General features: G+C 41.3%; 1 protein-coding gene across 1 annotated transcript in view; it reads left to right on the top strand.

The window, feature by feature from the left end:
- Window positions 1-11,167, top strand: part of LAPTM4A (lysosomal protein transmembrane 4 alpha) — an 18,119-nt gene extending 6,952 nt beyond the window's left edge. The window contains exons 2-7 of the mRNA XM_010840522.1: window positions 3,625-3,745; window positions 7,125-7,201; window positions 7,297-7,419; window positions 8,249-8,344; window positions 9,177-9,275; window positions 10,544-11,167. Coding sequence (XP_010838824.1) covers window positions 3,625-3,745; window positions 7,125-7,201; window positions 7,297-7,419; window positions 8,249-8,344; window positions 9,177-9,275; window positions 10,544-10,618 — 591 coding nt within the window. The 3' untranslated portion in view covers window positions 10,619-11,167. The remainder of the gene's footprint in view (window positions 1-3,624; window positions 3,746-7,124; window positions 7,202-7,296; window positions 7,420-8,248; window positions 8,345-9,176; window positions 9,276-10,543) is intronic.
- The last annotated feature ends 6,790 nt before the right edge of the window (window positions 11,168-17,957 follow it).

Below are 17,957 nucleotides of genomic sequence, written 5' to 3'. Positions count from 1 at the left end.
GCCTTGACATACTCCTTTTCCTATTTGGAACCAGTCTGTTCCATGTCCAGTTCTAACTGTTGCTTCCTGACCTGCATACAGATTTCTCAAGAGGCCGGTCAGGTGGTCTGGTATTCCCATCTTTTTCAGAATTTTCCACAGTTTATTGTGATCCACACAGTCAAAGGCTTTGGCATAGTCAGTAAAGCAGAAATAGATGTTTTTCTGGAACTCTCTTGTTTTTTCCATGATCCAGCAGATGTTGGCAATTTGATCTCTGCTTCCTCTGCCTTTTCTAAAACTAGCTTGAACATCAGGAAGTTCACGGTTCACGTATTGCTGAAGCCTGACTTGAAGAATTTTGAGCATTACTTTACTAGCATGTGAGATGAGTGCAATTGTGCAGTAGTTTGAGCATTCTTTGGCATTACCTTTCTTTGGGATTGGAATGAAAACGGACCTTTTCCAGTCCTGTGGCCACTGCTGAGTTTTCCAAATGTGCTGGCATATTGAGTGCAGCACTTTCACAGCATCATCTTTCAGGATTTGAAATAGCTCAACTGTAATTCCATCACCTCCACTAGCTTTATTTGGACTGATGCTTCCTAAGGCCCACTTGACTTCGCATTCCAGGATGTCTGGCTCTAGGTGAGTGATCACACCATCGTGATTATCTGGGTCGTGAAGATCTTTTTTGTACAGTTCTTCTGTGTATTCTTGCCACCTCTTCTTAATATCTTCTGCTTCTGTTAGGTCCATACCATTTCTGTCCTTTTTCGAGCCCATCTTTGCATGAAATGTTCCCTTGGTATCTCTAATTTTCTTGAAGAGATCTCTAGTCTTTCCCATTCTGTTGTTTTCCTCTATTTCTTTGCATTGATCGCTGAGGAAGGCTTTCTTATCTCTTCTTGCTATTCTTTGGAACTCTGCATTCAGAGTTTCCTTTTCTCCTTTGCTTTTCACTTCTCTTCTTTTCACAGCTATTTGTAGCCTTAGATAATGGTTTATTTTGGAAAGATCTCAAAACAAGAGTTGCTTAGGAATGGTTGTAAGTGATCCTGTAGTAGTAAGAAGAAAGATGTTTTTAAAAGAACCAGATTGGTGTCCTAACTCTGTCCTGTTATCACCTCAGTGAGCTTAACACATGGTATTTCACTTTGCTGAACCTTAGTTTAACTGTCAGCAAATGAGCATAAGCCATACTTTCTTCACAAGGTTGTTGTGAAGAATAAAGTCAAATAATATATGTAAATTTACTTGATTTATAGTGTGTCTTTAGAAATCTCAATTGATTCCGAATTAGGTATTGTGACATTTATCTTATTTAAAAACCTTGGGCTGCTTATCTTCGAGAATGTGAAATGCCTTTAGCTGATAAACATATTTATCATTCAGGGTGGACAGGAGAGAGCTCCATGATAGAGATTGTTTAAAACACTATTGATAAAGAAGCTCAGATGTCCCTTGAAAGTATCCCATGTTCACGAAGGGAAGGAAGGCAGATGCTGTGGACTTTAGATAGGGAAGCCTACTCCAGTTCTTAAATCATTAGCAGGGTTGTTTTGAGCACTTAAAGGAAGTGGTGCCTCTTGGGATAACTGTGTAATTCACTAACAACTAGAGGCATAAAGAATCTCCTTTTTGAATTGGAGTTACACCCTGGTAGACCAGGGAAATTCACCAGATACTGGTGATGGGATTTCAGCAAGATGTTTGACAAAGTCTCTAGATGTTACTTTGGACCAGATAAAAACTTTATTTGAAAGCTGCTGACCAATGGGAAGAGAAGAGCCTCTATCTGGCAGCTTGTCCTCAGCCCTGTTCTCTTGCTAGTGACTTAGGTGGAGAATCTCATTAAATGATAATCATATTTTCAAATGCAGGAAGCTGAGAGAGTGTAAATCTATCCATAGGGTGTCAGAATTCAAACAGAGAAAATATTGATATGCAAGAATGTTATAAGATGAAATTTGCAGATAATGTATAACGGCTTACGCTTAGGCCCTGAATCCAGCTCTACAGGTAGATATAGGTGGTAGCTTAGCAGGATCAAGTGTGAAAAAGAATTGGGAGTTTTAGGAAGTCACTCATGTGACATTCCAGTGTTCTTGCCTGGAGAATCCCAGGGATGGGGAGACTGGTGGGCTGCCGTCCATGGGGTCACATAGAGTCGGACACGACTGAAGCGACTTAGCAGCAGCAGCAGCATGTGACATTTAAAAGATTTATGCAGCCAGTGCATAAAAGAACCAGACTGTGTTAATTGAAATTTGTTTCAGACACGTTGATTGAAATTTGTTAGTTAGGATGTGGGAACTGAGATCCTGATGTGCTGTGATCAGATTGCTCTTCTCTCATTTTACTAGTTTGTTGAGCAAAGTTGGCTTAAAACTCGGCATTCAGAAAACTAAGATCATGGCATCCAGTCCCATCTCTTCATGGCAAATAGATGGGGAAACAATGGAAACAGTGAGAGGCTTTATTTTGGGGGGCTCCAAAATCACTGCAGATGGTGACTGCAGTCATGAAATTAAAAGACACTTGCTCCTTGGAAGAAAAGCTGTGATCAACCTAGTAGCATATTAAAAAGCAGGGACATTACTTTGCTGACAAAGGTCCATCTAGTCAAAGCTATGGTTTTTCCAGTAGTCATGTATGGATGTAAGAGTTGGACTATAAAGAAAGCTGAGTGCCGAAGAATTGATGCTTTTGAACTGTGGTGTTGGAGAAGACTCTTGAGAGTCCCTTGGACTGCAGGGAGATCCAACCTGGATCCTACAGGAAATCAGTCCTGAATAGTCATTGGAAGGACTGATGCTGAAGCTGAAACTCCCAATACTTTGGCCACCTGATTTGAAGAACTGACTCACTGGCAAAGACCTGATGCTGGGAAAGACTGAAGGCGGGAGGAGAAGGGGACGACAGAGGACAAGATGGTTGGATGGCATCACTGACTCGATAGATGTGAGTTTGAGCAAGCTTTCGGATTTCGTGATGGACAGGGAAGCCTGGCGTGCTGCAGTCCACGGGGTCGCAAAGAGTTGGACACGATTGAGCGACTGAACTGAACTGAAGTGTTAGAGGAGTACTTATTCAGAAGGGATAACAAAATATCTCAAACCATAGACTAAGACCAGCAGGCGGAAGTTAAGTGATGTAGTCAAAGTCTTTTTAAGCATTTGAGTGTAGCTCAAGAGGAAATAATTCCTTACCACTGTACAGGAGATACTGTGGAGAGGCCTTAGACTTACCTGATGGATCATTAACATAGCTAGACATGGAAATTATATTTATCTGATAGATCAGCTTCTTCAAATCCAGAAATTCTGAGATAGGAGTATGAATAAATATGTGATTCAAATGAGCAATTTGTGATCTCTCATTTTTCATTTTGGTGTCTTTTTATTCTGTTTTATTAATATAGGATCAGTCCAACATCTTTTCTCTGAAATGATTAAGTTTATACTTTATGAAATATTTAAAGTATTCTTAAAGTCATATTGTGTATTTTATCTCATAGGTAGTCCCCATTTTATGTCTTTATTACTTCAGGGAAGATGTTAGTTAAACAGAGGACGTCTGAAGATTGTGTTGGGGACTGCTTCCTGATTAATAATATAGTCGATAAAATGTTATCTTTCATAGGTGGTCAACCTGTTGATGGCAATTCTGCTGACTGTGGAGGTAACACACCCAAACTCAATGCCAGCTGTCAACATTCAGTATGAAGTCATTGGCAATTACTATTCGTCTGAGAGAATGGCTGGTATGTTTTTGGTTGAAACTTTAGCCTGCTAATCACACACACACACCTGTTAGGTAGAGGATTGATTGTTGTTATACTTGCTGAGGCACAAAATGTGTTTGCAGGCTTTTCAAAAATACTCAGAATTAAATTTGAGCATTTGTAGCCAGAAGATCTAGTGGACTGCTAGGAGATTTCTGAGAAATATGCATTGTCCGCATTGAAATACTGTGGAAAGAGGAGGGGAGAAGAAATTAGAAGAAGACTGAGTCTTTGAGGGTCAGCTGGTAAGTGTAGTAGAGAATGAGACATTTGCTCATGGAGCACAATCCTACAGTAAAATATAGAATACGAATTATTTGAATATTTGGTGGTATCTTTTGCTCAGGGTCTCAATTCTTAATATATTTTTATTGTTTAGATGAAGATTTGACATTGGACTTTATTTAGAGTATTCCTAGAACATTCATGGAAATTACTTTTTTAAAATTATTTGTTCCCAATAGTATTTTTATTATTTATCTTTCTCTAAAATGCAAGTTTAATTTTATGTTAAAAATTTAATATTTGAATAGAAAATTATGCTTCAGACTTTTCGGTGTGAACAGTTTCTTCAGAAAAATGTTCCCAGTTCACAGGTGTTTTATATTTGTAATATTACAGGATCTTAATTATATTTTTAGATTAGCTTTTGTTATAAACTCTACACATTTTTACACATTTTATGATCCTCTCTTATCTGTTAATGAAGTGTTTTTTTTTTTTTTTAAATGATTATTAATTCAAATGATTACTGTCCTCAGGCCTAACCTATTTCTTACAGCAGGTAGAGTTTTGTGGCCATCAATAATACATTATAGTATGATGACACTAACAGTTGTTCATATTGTGTTTTTTAAAGTGTTTTTGTTTTGTTTTTACATGAGTGTCCTAGTTTTACTTTCAAACATATATAATCTTTTAATTTTGTTGTCAAATTGATAACAGAAATAGCAAGAATATATGGAAACATCCCTTCTGGCATTTGATTTTTTTTTTTTCCTGAATAAATCTGTTTTTAATTAAAAACCAGAATAGAACAATAAATGTTAGCTTCTGATGTTCATATTTTTTTTGTATTTATAAACTTTAGGCTGTAAAATTTTACTGAATCTGCTAATGTCAGCATTTTCCTTTGTCATGTATATTGCTCTTAAAATTGAGGTGTAGAAAAGATTTATGGTTACTGAGATTTTTGTAGGTCTGTGCAACTGGCTCTTTAGTCTCAAGTTTATTGTGTGTTGCATGAGTGTTGTCGCTGCTGCATAGAAAATCACATTATTCATTATATCTTTGTTGACCATATTCTACTGAAGCCCTCAGTTCAGTTCAGTCACTCAGTCGTGTCCGACTCTTTGTGACCCCATGGACTGCAGCACGCCAGGCTTCCCTGTCCATCACCAACTCCCGGAGCTTACTCAAACTTATGTCCATCAAGTTGGTGATGCCATCCACCCATCCCATCCTCTGTCGTCCCCTTCTCCTCCCACCTTCAATCTTTCCCAACATCAGGGTCTTTCAGATGAGTCAGTTCTTCGTATCAGGTAGCCAAAGTATTGGAGTTTCAGCTTCAGCATCAGTCCTTCCAATGAATGTAAGCAAATATAAAAATACATAGTTCTTGGTGATACAGTAGTTGGTATTTCTTTGGAAGGTAAAATTTACCTTCCCACAGACCCGGTGTTGCAAAGGTAAGTTAATTTCTGATCACTGGCCTGATAACCAATTTTTTAAAAAATGAAGTTTGTGATTAATTATTTTTAATCAGCCAAACAGGCTGTAACACTCAGTTTATACTGCAGCATATGCAAACTGTTTTTCAAATAGGAATTTATCATTACTTATACTTACCTGGGGTCGAGAAGAGTCGGACACGACTGAGCGACTTCACTTTCACTTTTCACTTTCATGCATTGGAGGAGGAAATGGCAACCCACTCCAGTGTTCTTGCCTGGAGAATCCCAGGGATGGGGGAGCCTGGTGGGCTGCCATCTGTGGGGTCGCACAGAGTTGGACACGACTGAAGTGACTTAGCTTAGCATAGCATAGCATAGCATACACACCTGGGAGATGGGTAAACACTTGGGATCTCCCAGAGGAGGTTCTGAATATGGTGCAAATCTGAGGTTCTTTGGGCATTGAGTCCCTCATGTTTTGCTTGCTTTATTGATTCACACCTACTGGAGTATCCCTTGTTCCTGGCATTAAATGTGTTTTGCACCCACCACTCCATCTCTCCTCGGTTTTGCTATTTGTTGCTCCAGTGGAAGACCTTGAGCTTCACTTTAATTATTTCAGTATTTCAAGAAGTTTAAATCAACTCGTAGTCTTCCAGTAACGGATTTTTGAAAGCTAATTGTTTGAATTACACATTTTGCTTTCAAGTTTGTTTATATCTGAATTCTTCCCTTTGAGAACCATTGTGTGCTGCAGCAGGGAAGTTCTTTAAGTCTTTAACATTTAGTTGTCCTATATCCTCTAGGAAAATTTAGAGAGCTCTTCTTAGTTCAGTGCCAGATACTGATGCTGTTTGTATTGCCAAGTGACACAGTGATACGTAACACTTACCCACTAGTGCGAACACTGAGCAGGTAGTCTGATCATTCGTTATTAGTGCCTTTCTGGTTCTTGATATCTAGCCAGAGCCAGAGAATCAACTTTAGACTCTTACAGTGCTAAGAAGCTCATCAGGTCAAGTGTGGGTGCTTTTTGGTTTGTTTTGTTTGAGATTACATGAGCACTTTGTGAAAAAGTTTAGTGGACGTGGATTAATGTAGAGAAAGGCAGCAACTCAAGGACGGATTGAGGACCAGAGAAGAAAATAGACCTGGATGTAGCAGAGAAGCCACGGTGAAGGGATTTGGCGCAGGGAGTTTGGGTGTTGAGGTGGGAAAGGGGCATTGAGGGAGAACTTGACTTTCAGGTGATTTATTTTATCTTAGGCAAGAGGGGGTGTCTGTACAACTACGTGTTTAAACAAATACCAGCCTTTTGCTCCAGCTGAACCCTGCTTATCTCACAAGACTCAACTTGTGTTATTTCATTTATATTTTTTCCCTGATGCTAAAGGCAAAACTAATTGTTTTTTTGCTTCTGTTGTAGCACTTGCCACATTGCATCATAATTATCTGTTTGCCCATATTCAAAACTTAGACCCTGGGCAGGGATCTGTCTCTGGCAGAGTACCAGGTTCACGTGCTGTCCTAAATCAGTGGCCATGAGTCGTAGCAGTTTAACAAATAAGAAAGAGCAAAGGCATGAATTTCATAAGCTTCATTACTTAATAACATTTTGTCATAAAGAGTCTTATGCTTTTTGTTATATAAGTAGCTTAATTAGATTTTTGCTTCTGTTTTCATAGATAATGCCTGTGTTCTTTTTGCCGTCTCTGTTCTTATGTTTATAATCAGTTCAATGCTGGTATACGGAGCAATTTCTGTAAGTATTCTATACTTTTCGAGTTTTGACTTCACCGCGTGGTCCTTAGTCATTCCGTATGTGTGATGTGATGTTGTGGTTATTTTTTCCTTCAGTATCAAGTGGGTTGGCTGATTCCGTTCTTCTGTTACCGGCTTTTTGACTTTGTTCTCAGCTGCCTGGTTGCTATCAGTTCTCTGACTTATTTGCCAAGAATCAAAGAATATCTGGATCAGTTAGTAAGTGTGTATGCTAATAAAACTTAAAAAAATTTTTCTTTTGTTGAAAACCAAAGTCAGCTTTTGGGTACTATTTTTATTTAATCTACTATGTTTTATTTATTTATTTTTAAGCGTTTTAAAGTATCATTACTACTGTTACTGACCATATTGAAACCAAAAAGATGAAAATAGAATATCTTCTTACATACCATGTGAATAATGAAATATTAAAAGTCCCTAAAGATGGATATCATAGAACTTCAGGAGTAGTTCAACTTTTGGGTGTATGAAAAGTAAATAAATAATTGGACTGTGTTTGGCAGTCGTTGGAGTTGTGCTCATTGGCACTCATTGGCACTGTCAAAGACAGTACCTTCTCTCTGTAGCAAATATGTGAGTGCCTCCTGTATTCTTCACTCTATTCTAGGCAAACTGTTGGTGTATGGTGTATAAACATAACTTCCTTCTCTTCAAGGAGCAAACCATGTATTTGGGGAATCAAGACATGAAGATCTTATTTGTAATAATAAAGTAGGGCTGTCTCGTGACAGCAGGCAGTGAGCAGAGGTTAATGCTGTGGGATGGAGGGGCGGGGAATGCTGTGGCCCGAAATAAGGTCTGGTGGATGGAGGTGTGGGATCCAGATAAATGAAAATTAATTTCAAAAATGCGTCTTGTAGGAATTTTATTGAAACCTACTGTAGAGAGTCCATTTTGCATACTGCAAACTTGTTCGTTCATTCGAAAAAACATTTATATTGATTGCTTCCTGTGTGCAAGGCACTCTGCTTGAGGGCTCTAAAACTCCCTTCTGCTCTGCCTATTTGTCCCTGCCTTTTTTTTATAGCCTGATTTTCCCTATAAAGATGACCTCCTGGCATTGGACTCCAGCTGCCTCTTGTTCATTGTTCTTGTGTTCTTTGCCTTGTTCATCATTTTTAAGGTGAGTTACCGACTATTTGGTGGGGAAGGGGGGCATTTGGATTGTGAGAGTGTCCTTCCAGACCTTCTTGTTGCCCGTGTCTCCTCATAGCTCTCCTTATTCTAATATGGTAGAGATAGCTCCAGGGAATGTCTTCTGTCCTTTTTAGGCAGTGGTTGGAGATAACCAGGATTCTTCTTGTCTAGGAACATCATGTTTTTGGACATGGTTCATGGTTGGGATTGAAAATCTCTTAAAATTCCCAAAGTTCAGAAATAGAATTCCTTCTGCAGCATCGTGGTTGTCACACGTGAATTGGAATCCCAGACTTGGGTTTCTCTGTAAAATAGTGGTAATAAAGCTTGTGACATTTAAGTGAGGGCACGTAGGGAAAACTCCTGGCCTGTACTTGGTCCAAGTGGATGCTGGTTCCCTTCTCTGGAGAAAATGCAGGGAGAGCATTATAAGACTCCTTAATTTTAGAGCAGGTAAATTTAAATTAAATTTATAAGTTAAAAAATAAAGTTAGTTGCTCAGTTGTGTCTCACTCTGTTCAACCCTATGGACTATAGCCCCCTAGGCTCCTCTGTCCATGGAATTTTTCAGACAAGAATACTGGAGTGGGTTGCCATTTCCTTCTCCAGGGGATCGTCCCAACCCAGGGATCGAACCTGGGTCTTTTACATCTCCTGCACTGGCAGGCAGGTTCTATACCAGTAGAGCCACCTGGGAAGCCTTAAAAGAAGAAAAAGGCAATCGCTGCCAGTGGCTTCACAGTGCAGCCGCATTAAAACTATAATTTTACATACAGTTGAGTTTGGAGTATATGTAAATTTTGTTTGTATTCCTTTAGGCTTATCTGATTAACTGTGTTTGGAACTGTTATAAATACATCAACAACAGAAACATGCCGGAGATTGCTGTGTACCCAGCCTTTGAGGCGCCTCCACAGGTGAATGATCTTTTATGATATTAAAGCTTTACTAGCCATTATTGAGAATTCCCAAAAGAATAATCTGAACCTTGATTTTCTCTTCAGTGCTGTAACTGTGGTTTAGGGCACGAATAGCTTAAATCTGCAAGTTTCAGCATTTCCCAGTTGGAATCCTGGGTATGTGAGCTGGAGACACTCTGTACTGCTCATCTCATTCCATCTGGCCAATGGTTTTGACTCATGATCAGTCTCCAAGTATTGCATTTTGAGGGGGAGACCAGTCAGTGAACAGCAGTATGAGCGATGCCAGGCTCTTGGTTTCTGGAACTTCTGAGGATAGGGTACCATCAGCTGAAGCTTGTGTTTTCCAAAAACATCCATAGGATCCAAAGGGGAAGCTGACTTTCCTGTAGGGAGAAGAATGCAGTATGTTCCGTGAGTCTGTTGGGAGGCCTCCTTCTTAGACCCTCTAGTTGCTGCTGTACTGTCTTCCAGGCTTCCAGCATGTAGAGTGTATATGGCCCATGTAGCGTCAGCCTGTCACGTTGGAGTCACTTAGCTTAAAAATGCCACTCTTTACCTAGGTATGCCCTTCACCTTAGAGCAGGCGATACAAGTGCTTGATGCTTTGACTATAGATTCTGATAAAATACAGCCTCGTACTGGAGGGTTCCTGTAGCAGGGTTCAGTGGGCCCTTCACCGAGATCCTCCATTCTTGAGGTGACTTGGCCTGGCTGCTTTATCAGTCACAGTGGAGCGAGGGGAGGGCAGTACATACTGCCTATCAGGGTATCCTGGTGGCCTCAGGGTCTGTTCAGAAGCAAAATTGTCTCTGCCTTCCCTTCTTAACTTCCTCTTCTGTTATCCTCTCTAGTGATCTTGGATCAGACACATCCCCTGCAGGTAAAGCTCCAGGTTATTAGTTATCTCTACTCCAAAGAACTATAGTTGACCCTTGGACACCATGGCTTTTAACTAGAGAGTCCACTAATACACAAATGTTTCTCAGTAGTAAATACTACAATACTACCCAGTCTGCATTGAGTCCATAGATGTGGAACCACAGATACGGAGGGCTGACTGTGCAGTGTTGGCACCTCTAATGTTCTCATTACTTAAGGGTCAGGTATCCTGAAGAGTCAGGTGTACTTAGCTAACAGTTTCTTTAGCTCTCCTCTGTGGGTTGGTATACCCCTATTTAAGGTATTAAATCTGAAAACAGTTATTAAGGTAGAAATTTAAAGGAGAATTAAGTCCAATATAATTTTTTCTTGTCTCTTTTCAGTATGTTTTGCCAACCTATGAAATGGCAGTGAAGATGCCTGAGAAAGAACCACCACCTCCTTACATACCTGCCTGAAGAAATTCTGCCTTTTTCAATAAACCCTATACCAGCTTTTTGTCTTGTTCATTTTACAGAATGCTGCAACACAGGGCTCATCATACTTGTTTGATACAAAGTTCATTTTCCTTTGTTTAAGCATTTATTTTCAAACACTAACAAGCTTTTTGGATAGTATTAAAAGTCAGATTTTGTTGTTAAGTATGTTACATTTTAGTAGTTTTTGAAGACAATCTAGGTTAAGCAAGAGCAAAGTGCCATTGATAACCTTTGATTGGGGGTGGGTGGGAAGGGGGCATTCTCTACACATATTCTTTTTTAACTTTGCACTTTCTTTATATAATAGTTTGCATTTTGGTTATTTGCTGCCCTGGATACTTTCAGGAAGAATGAATTAAATATTCAGGGTGAATGAGTTCAGTTTAAGATCTGAAGTTTTCAGCTATGAAAATACGAAAAATATATAACATTTTAACTTGACTGTGGAAGATGATGGTTGCATGTTTCTAATTTGTATGTGTTTCCATCTTTGAGATAAGATGCTTTAATAAATCTCTTAAATATTTATTGTTGTTTTTAATCTATTACCCTTTTTTTTGTTGAAACCCAGCATTTTCCATTATAAGCAACTCAGACTGCTGCAGATTTTTGGCACTTTGAGAACAGCCATAGCCAAGCTTGGTGGACCCAACCTGGCGTTGTTTTTCTCCTTGGAATGGGAATGGTGGACCATTATGGCCTGTGATCACTACTTCATTCAAGGCACATTTGTCTTTTGGGAAAGGACAGGGCTTAGACTTTATGTAGAGAACAGTCATAATATTAATCCTAATTATTGCCCCCAGGAAGGGGAGTCCTATGAGATCTGTGTTCCAAAGACTGAGCTCACCAGAATATACATTCTCTGTGCATTGTAAGCACATTTGCTGTAATGAAAGAGCATGGACTGTAGCATACCAGGCTCCTCTGCCCATGGAATTCTCTAGGCATTCCACTGGAGTGGATAGTCATTCCCTTCTCCAGGTGGTCTTCCCAACCCAGGGATTGAACCCTGGTCTCCCACATTGCAGGCAGATTCTTTACCATCTGAAAAAAGATAAGCCCAGGGAAGCCCATAAAAGATTTATTAGTACATGGAAAATTCTGTGAATTGGCCATTTTCTCTGCTGCTGCTGCTAAGTCGCTTGTGTCTGACTCTGGGTGACCCCATAGACCGCAGCCCACCAGATTCCCCCGTCCCTGGGATTCTCCAGACAAGAACACTGGAGTGGGTTGTCATTTCCTCCAGTGCGTGAAAGTGAAAAGTGAAAGTGAAGTCACTCAGTTGTGTCTGACTCTTAGCAACCCTATGGACTTCAGCCTACCAGGCTCCGTCCATGGGATTTTCCAGTCAAGAGTACTGGAGTGGGTTGCCATGGCCTTCTCCCATTCTCTGATCATTTGACAAATGAACTTCCAGTAAACTGGCTTTGGAGAATGACTTGTTGAGTTGGCCTGCCTCCTTTCCTGGAGTACTTACCTCCATTACAGTTCATGTGAAGTGTATCTGAGTCTCTGTTAATGAACAGCTTGGCAATAAGGCCTTTTTTTGTTCCATCTATAGCACTTAATTCAATGACCTACACAAACTGGAGGTGTGGAGGGTGGGGTGCAGTGGGATGTTCACTGAATGAAACAATTTGTCTCCACAAAATTTTCACTGGTAATAGGTTATTTTTAGTATAAATTTCCATCAGATCAGTCATTCAGTCATGTCCCGACTCTTTGCAACCCCATGGACTGCAGCATGCCAGGCCTCCCTGTCCAGTACCAACTCCCGGAGTTTACTCAAACTCGTCCATTGACGGTGATGCCATCCAACCATCTCATCCTCTGTCATCCCCTTCTCCTACCTTCCAGTCTTTCCCAGCATCAGGGTCTTTTCAGATGAGTCAGTGCTTCGCATCAGGTGGCCAAACTTTTGGAGTTTCAGCTTCAGCATCAGTCCTTCCAATGAATATTGAGGACTGATCCCTTTAGGATGGACTGGTTGGATCTCCTTGCTGTCCAAGGAACTCCCAAGAGACTTCTCCAACACTGCAGTGCAACAGCATCAATTCTTCGGAGGTCAGCCGCCTTTATAGTCCAACTCTTACATCCATGACCACTGGAAAAACCATATCCTTGACTAGATGGATTTTGTTGGCAAAGTAATGTCTCTGCTTTTTAATATGCTGTCTAGGTTGGTCATAACTTTTCTTCCGGGGAGCAAGTGTCTTTCATGGCTTCAAATTTCATGTCTATAAATTTGGTATCATCTAAATGTGGCCACACCACACTTAAAACATTTAATTTTTTTTAAAGATTATTTATTTTGGGCTGTGCTGGGTCTTTGTTGCTGTCCACAGGCTTTCTCTTGTTTCGGCAAGTTGGGACTGCTCTTCGTTGTGGTGCTCAAGTTTCTCATTGCAGTGGCTTCTCTTGCAGAGCACAGGCTCTAGGGCTTTAGTAGTTGGAGCCCACAGGCCTAGCAGTTGCGGCTTGCAGGCTCTAGAGCTTGGAGCTCAGTAGTCGTGGAGCATGGGCTTAGCTGTTCCAAAGCATGTGGGATCTTCTCTGACCAGGGATTGAACCCCTGTCCCCTGCATTGCAAGGCAGATTCTTAACCACTGAACCACCAAGGAAGCCCCCATGCCTACATTTAAAGCATGTTAAAAATGAGACCAAGAAACTTCTCATTGATAAACTGTACATTTTATTCCTTCTGTTGGATGGTGTACCAATCGCCCTGTTTTCCAATCTGTGACTAATTTGTTCGGTCATCATGGAACTTTCTTCTAAGTCTAATCATTCCAATGTTCCTTGTAGGCAAACGCTAAATGTGCCATTTTCAGGTCTCCTTTTGCTGAGAGAAGGAATATGTTATAAATAAGCCCAAGGGTTGAGTGAAAGAAAAAGTCGTAATTTTGCTTTTCTGAGGTTGCTTTGTTTTTTTTTTTTTTAGTAAAGTCATGACTTTTAAGTAAGAAAATAATTTACTAGCAGGAGAATGTTGCCACCTAACATGGAATAAGGACACGTGAGAGGCAGAATGGTGGAATGAGCACAGGATCTGGAGTCAGAAAGTTGAAATTCAATTCCTCGTGTCACCAAGCTATTACTCTCTCATCTTGGGAAATTTAACTGGGATCTGAGCTTCAGTTTCTGCATCTGTGAAATCAGGAAAATGCAAATTCCTGGCCTACGGACTTCTTGGAGTTGTTCTTAGGATCAAGTGAGGTAACAGACATGGAAAGGTTGGCAGTTACAAAGCACTGTGCAAATATTATCATGAGGGGCTGTGTTGAGCAAGGAATGGGTAAAGGAAGGCCTGAAGAGGAAGTATTTGACCTGGAAACCAGAAAAAGAGTAACTGTTTTCTGGTCCGTTAGAAAGGAGTTTTGTATCTGTCATCATTCAGTTAGGTAGCTCAAAATCCGAACACGGCATCAGGAAAGCTGATTTATATTCCTGGCCCTCCCGTCAGTTGAATGAAATAAGTAAATAACTTTGCAAACAAGTGACTGCCCAGATTCCATCTTTCTCTGACCTTCTATGACTTTTTCCCCCCCAACAGTTAATTATCTTTTAAAGAGAAAAATAATTTTAAAACTTCCAAATATACGCATTTAGTTATCAATTCTAGTGCTCTTCAGTCTGTTCATAGGTACACATTTCAATCTGTTACCATTCTTCAGCCAGAGGACATGTGTTACTTTTTTCTGTTTTTTTTTTTTTTTTTCCCAGCATGGTTCTGCTGCTGCTGAATTCTTTTGGCTTTTGCATGTCTGAAAATGTCTTTAATTTACTTCTGTCTTCAAAAGCTATTTTCCCAGGGTATGGAATTCTAGGTTGTCAGGTTTTTTTTTCACTTGGGACTTTAAAGATGTGGCTGCCCTGTCTTTCTGGATACATAGTTTCCACTGAGAAAATTGCTGTCTTCCTTAACTTTGTTCTTCTGTATGGAAAGCCTCTCTTTTTTTTTTTTTCCCTTCAGGTAATTGGAAGTTTTTCTCTATCACTGATTTTGAGCAATTTGTTTATGATGTTCCTTGATTGTACTTTTTTTTTTTTACATTATGTACATTTTTTTATGTTGTGTGTGTGTTTTTTTAAACTTTTTATTTTGTATTGGGGTATAGCTAATCAGCAATGTTGTAGTTTCAGGTGAAAGTGAAGGGACTCAGCCATACATATACATGGATATACATGTATCCATTCTCCCCCAAACTCCACTCCCATCCAAGCTGGCACATAACATTGAGCAGAATTCCACATGCTATACAATAGGTCTTTGTTGGTTATCCGTTTTAAATATAGCAGTGTGTACATGACCTTTCCAAAATCCCTAACTATCCCTTGTGTGTGTTTCTTGTGGTTAGGGTTCATTGACCTTGGATCTGTGGGTTTATAGGTTTCATCAAGTTTGGAAACTTTTTCAGCCATTATTTCTTCAAATATTTCTTCTTGTCTTCCCCTCCCTCTCCTTTCAGGATCATATCTGGTTGGAAAGATAAAAATAGACTTCCTATAGTGATGTGATTTGAGATAAGCCTTGAGAATTGGACGTATATGAACCTGTGAAGATGTGGGGTAGATGACTTGATAACTTATTTAATACAAAAAGCTCAAGAGGGGGAAGTGGAAACCAAACCTTCATGTCTGTGTGGCTGGAAGGATCCCAGTATCACTAGCAGAAATGAGGAGAATAAAGGAGAGGAAGTTCATTAAAGAGGAGAGGATAAGTTCACTCCTGGAAATGCTTGAGCTTGGGGTACTTTTGTGATCTGTGAATAGAGAGTAGCACAGGCAGGGTAATTGATGGAGTTCTACTTCTCAGGAGCAGGATTAGGACAAGAGACCCAGATTTTGGAATTTCCCTGGTGGCTCAGATGGTAAAGAATCCACCTGCAATTTGGGAGACCTGGGTTTGATCCCTGGGTTGGGAAGATCCCCTGGAGGAGGGCATGGCTACTCATTCCAGTATTCTTGCCTGGAGAATCCCCATGGTCAGAAGAGCCTGGTGGGCTACAGTCCATGGGGTTGCAAGGAGTTGGACATGACTGAACGACTAAGCACAGCACCAGAGGAGTGGTAGCTGAAACCACATCAGATGAAATTCCTGACATAGATGGTACATAACCAAAGAAGCCCTAGTCATTCAGATTTCCCACCCCAGCAGTTTATTCTAGGGAAAGAACAATAAATCATCACAAATCTGTCATCTGGCTCTTCCATCTCTCCTTTTCCCCCTTTATCTCAAGACCAGCATATTCCAGATTGAGGCTGCCCCTTAAGTTTGAGTGCTGGAATGAAGATGTAGATCTATGAAAGACACATAACAGAGCAAGAAGTAAATTTTTGTTGCTAGAAGACCCTGAGGTTTTGGAGTCATTCGTTACCAGAGCATAACCGAGCTTGAGTGGAGTGATAAAGAAATAGTTTCTTAGAACTGTAAAAACAAGAGAGCAGTAGTAAAGTGAGTTTTTAAAGGAAGCTATGCATAATTAATGGCACCCCACTCCAGTACTCTTGCCTGGAAAATCCCATGGGTGGAGGAGCCTGGAAGGCTGCAGTCCATGGGGTCGCTGAGGGTCGGACACGACTGAGCGACTTCACTTCCACTTTTCACTTTCATGCATTGGAGAAGAAATGGCAACCCACTCCAGTGTTCTTGCCTGGAGAATCTCAGGGACAGGGGAGCCTGGTAGGTTGCTGTCTATGGGGTCGCACAGAGTTGGACACAACTGAAGCGACTTAGCAGCAACCCATAATTTACTCCCTAACCTAACCAAATAGGTTTACTCTCTACCTATGCCTACCTGCAAATGTGTTGAAACAGACCATTACAGTTCATGTTGCTTCTCCCCCTGCATTTCTTCAGAGAAGGAGCCTGTGGTGGAGGAACACCAACTCCCCCGCTAGAGGAGGCCAGAGGAAGGGCCTGTGCAGAGCCCTTGTCCAGCACAGAGCGGCTCTTGTCAGGCAGTGGAGTGAAATGGAGCAAAGCCATTTCCTCAGCATCCTTCGACTCTTGGAAAAAGTAATGCCAGGTTATTTCTTTTCTGACAAGTAATCTATCATGCCTGTTTACTATCCTGCCAAGGTAGGGCTAAATATCAGCCCTGTTCGTGAACTTTTATTAATATTTCCTGAAATCGTGGTCCCACTGTAGACTATAAACCTGCACACAGTGAGGGAGAATTTACAGCAATTCAACAGTGAACAATGCAGGCATCAGCTCTGTGCTCCTGGAGCCTATAGTTGAGTGGGGTAAAGAAGTAAATACACTATATATACATATATTGGAGAAGAAAATGGCAACCCACTCCAGTACTCTTGCCTGGAAAATCCCACAGACGCAGGAGCCTGGTAGGCTGCAGTCCATGGGGTCACTAAGAGTCGGACATGATTGAGCAACTTCACTTTCACTTTTCACTTTCATGCATTGGAGAAGGAAATGGCAACTCACTCCAGTGTTCTTGCCTGGAGAATCCCAGGGATGGGCGAGCCTGGTAGGCTGCAGTCCATGGGGTCACACAGAGTTGGACACGACTGAAGCGACTTAACAGCAAGAGCAGCAGCATATACATGTGTATATAGTACACTTTATATATATGTGAAACACACAGATATTGATACTGTATATATGTATATATACATGAAACACAGGTATTGATACCATAATAAATTGGAAAGGAAGAAAGAGTAGGAAAGAATCTAATTAAAACAGTTTTTCAAACTGCTGACTGGGAAACAGTGAATCATGAACTCTGTTTAGAGGTTTATGACCAGATCTTTTTTTTTTTTTTTTTTTTTTTTTAAGGAGAGCCCACAGCAAAACTTGGGTTCCCTGGCTGGGGAAAAAAATGTAGTTGTGAGGAGCTAGGGGAAACCCTTGAGGTGGGCAAACCTGGATGGAGCTGGACCGTAAAGCCTGGGCCTCCTGAACTGGGAGCTTGGGGGTCAGGAGGGCGAGTTGGGGGTCGACCAGGCCCCGGGTGTATGGCCAGACAGAAATTTCGAGAGGGGCAGAACCTGGCCAGGAGGCAGAGGACCGAGCCCACCAGTCGAGACCGGAGCAGCGGCGGGCCGGGTTCGGGCACCGCGCCCCTGGCCAACGGGCCCCAGACATTCCAGGTCCGCCGCGGGTATGCCCTGGACCAGGCGGCCCGCTGCCCTGGACGGGTTCGCGGGCTGGGCCTAGGCCCAGGGGCGGGGCCTACGGCCGAGGGGAGGAAGGACCCCAGGCTGCAGGGCGGGGCTCAAGGCTGCAGGGGCGGGGCCCACGGCCGCGGGACCTTTAAATTGGCCGCCCGGGCGCTGGTCACCCGCCAGC

The sequence above is a fragment of the Bison bison genome, unplaced genomic scaffold, assembly GCF_000754665.1.
Source record: "Bison bison bison isolate TAMUID 2011002044 unplaced genomic scaffold, Bison_UMD1.0 scf7180017864145, whole genome shotgun sequence".
Classification (NCBI taxonomy): Eukaryota; Metazoa; Chordata; class Mammalia; order Artiodactyla; family Bovidae; genus Bison; species Bison bison.
The sequence above is the reverse complement of the archived record's forward strand: the minus strand, read 5'-3'. Positions and strand labels throughout refer to the sequence as shown.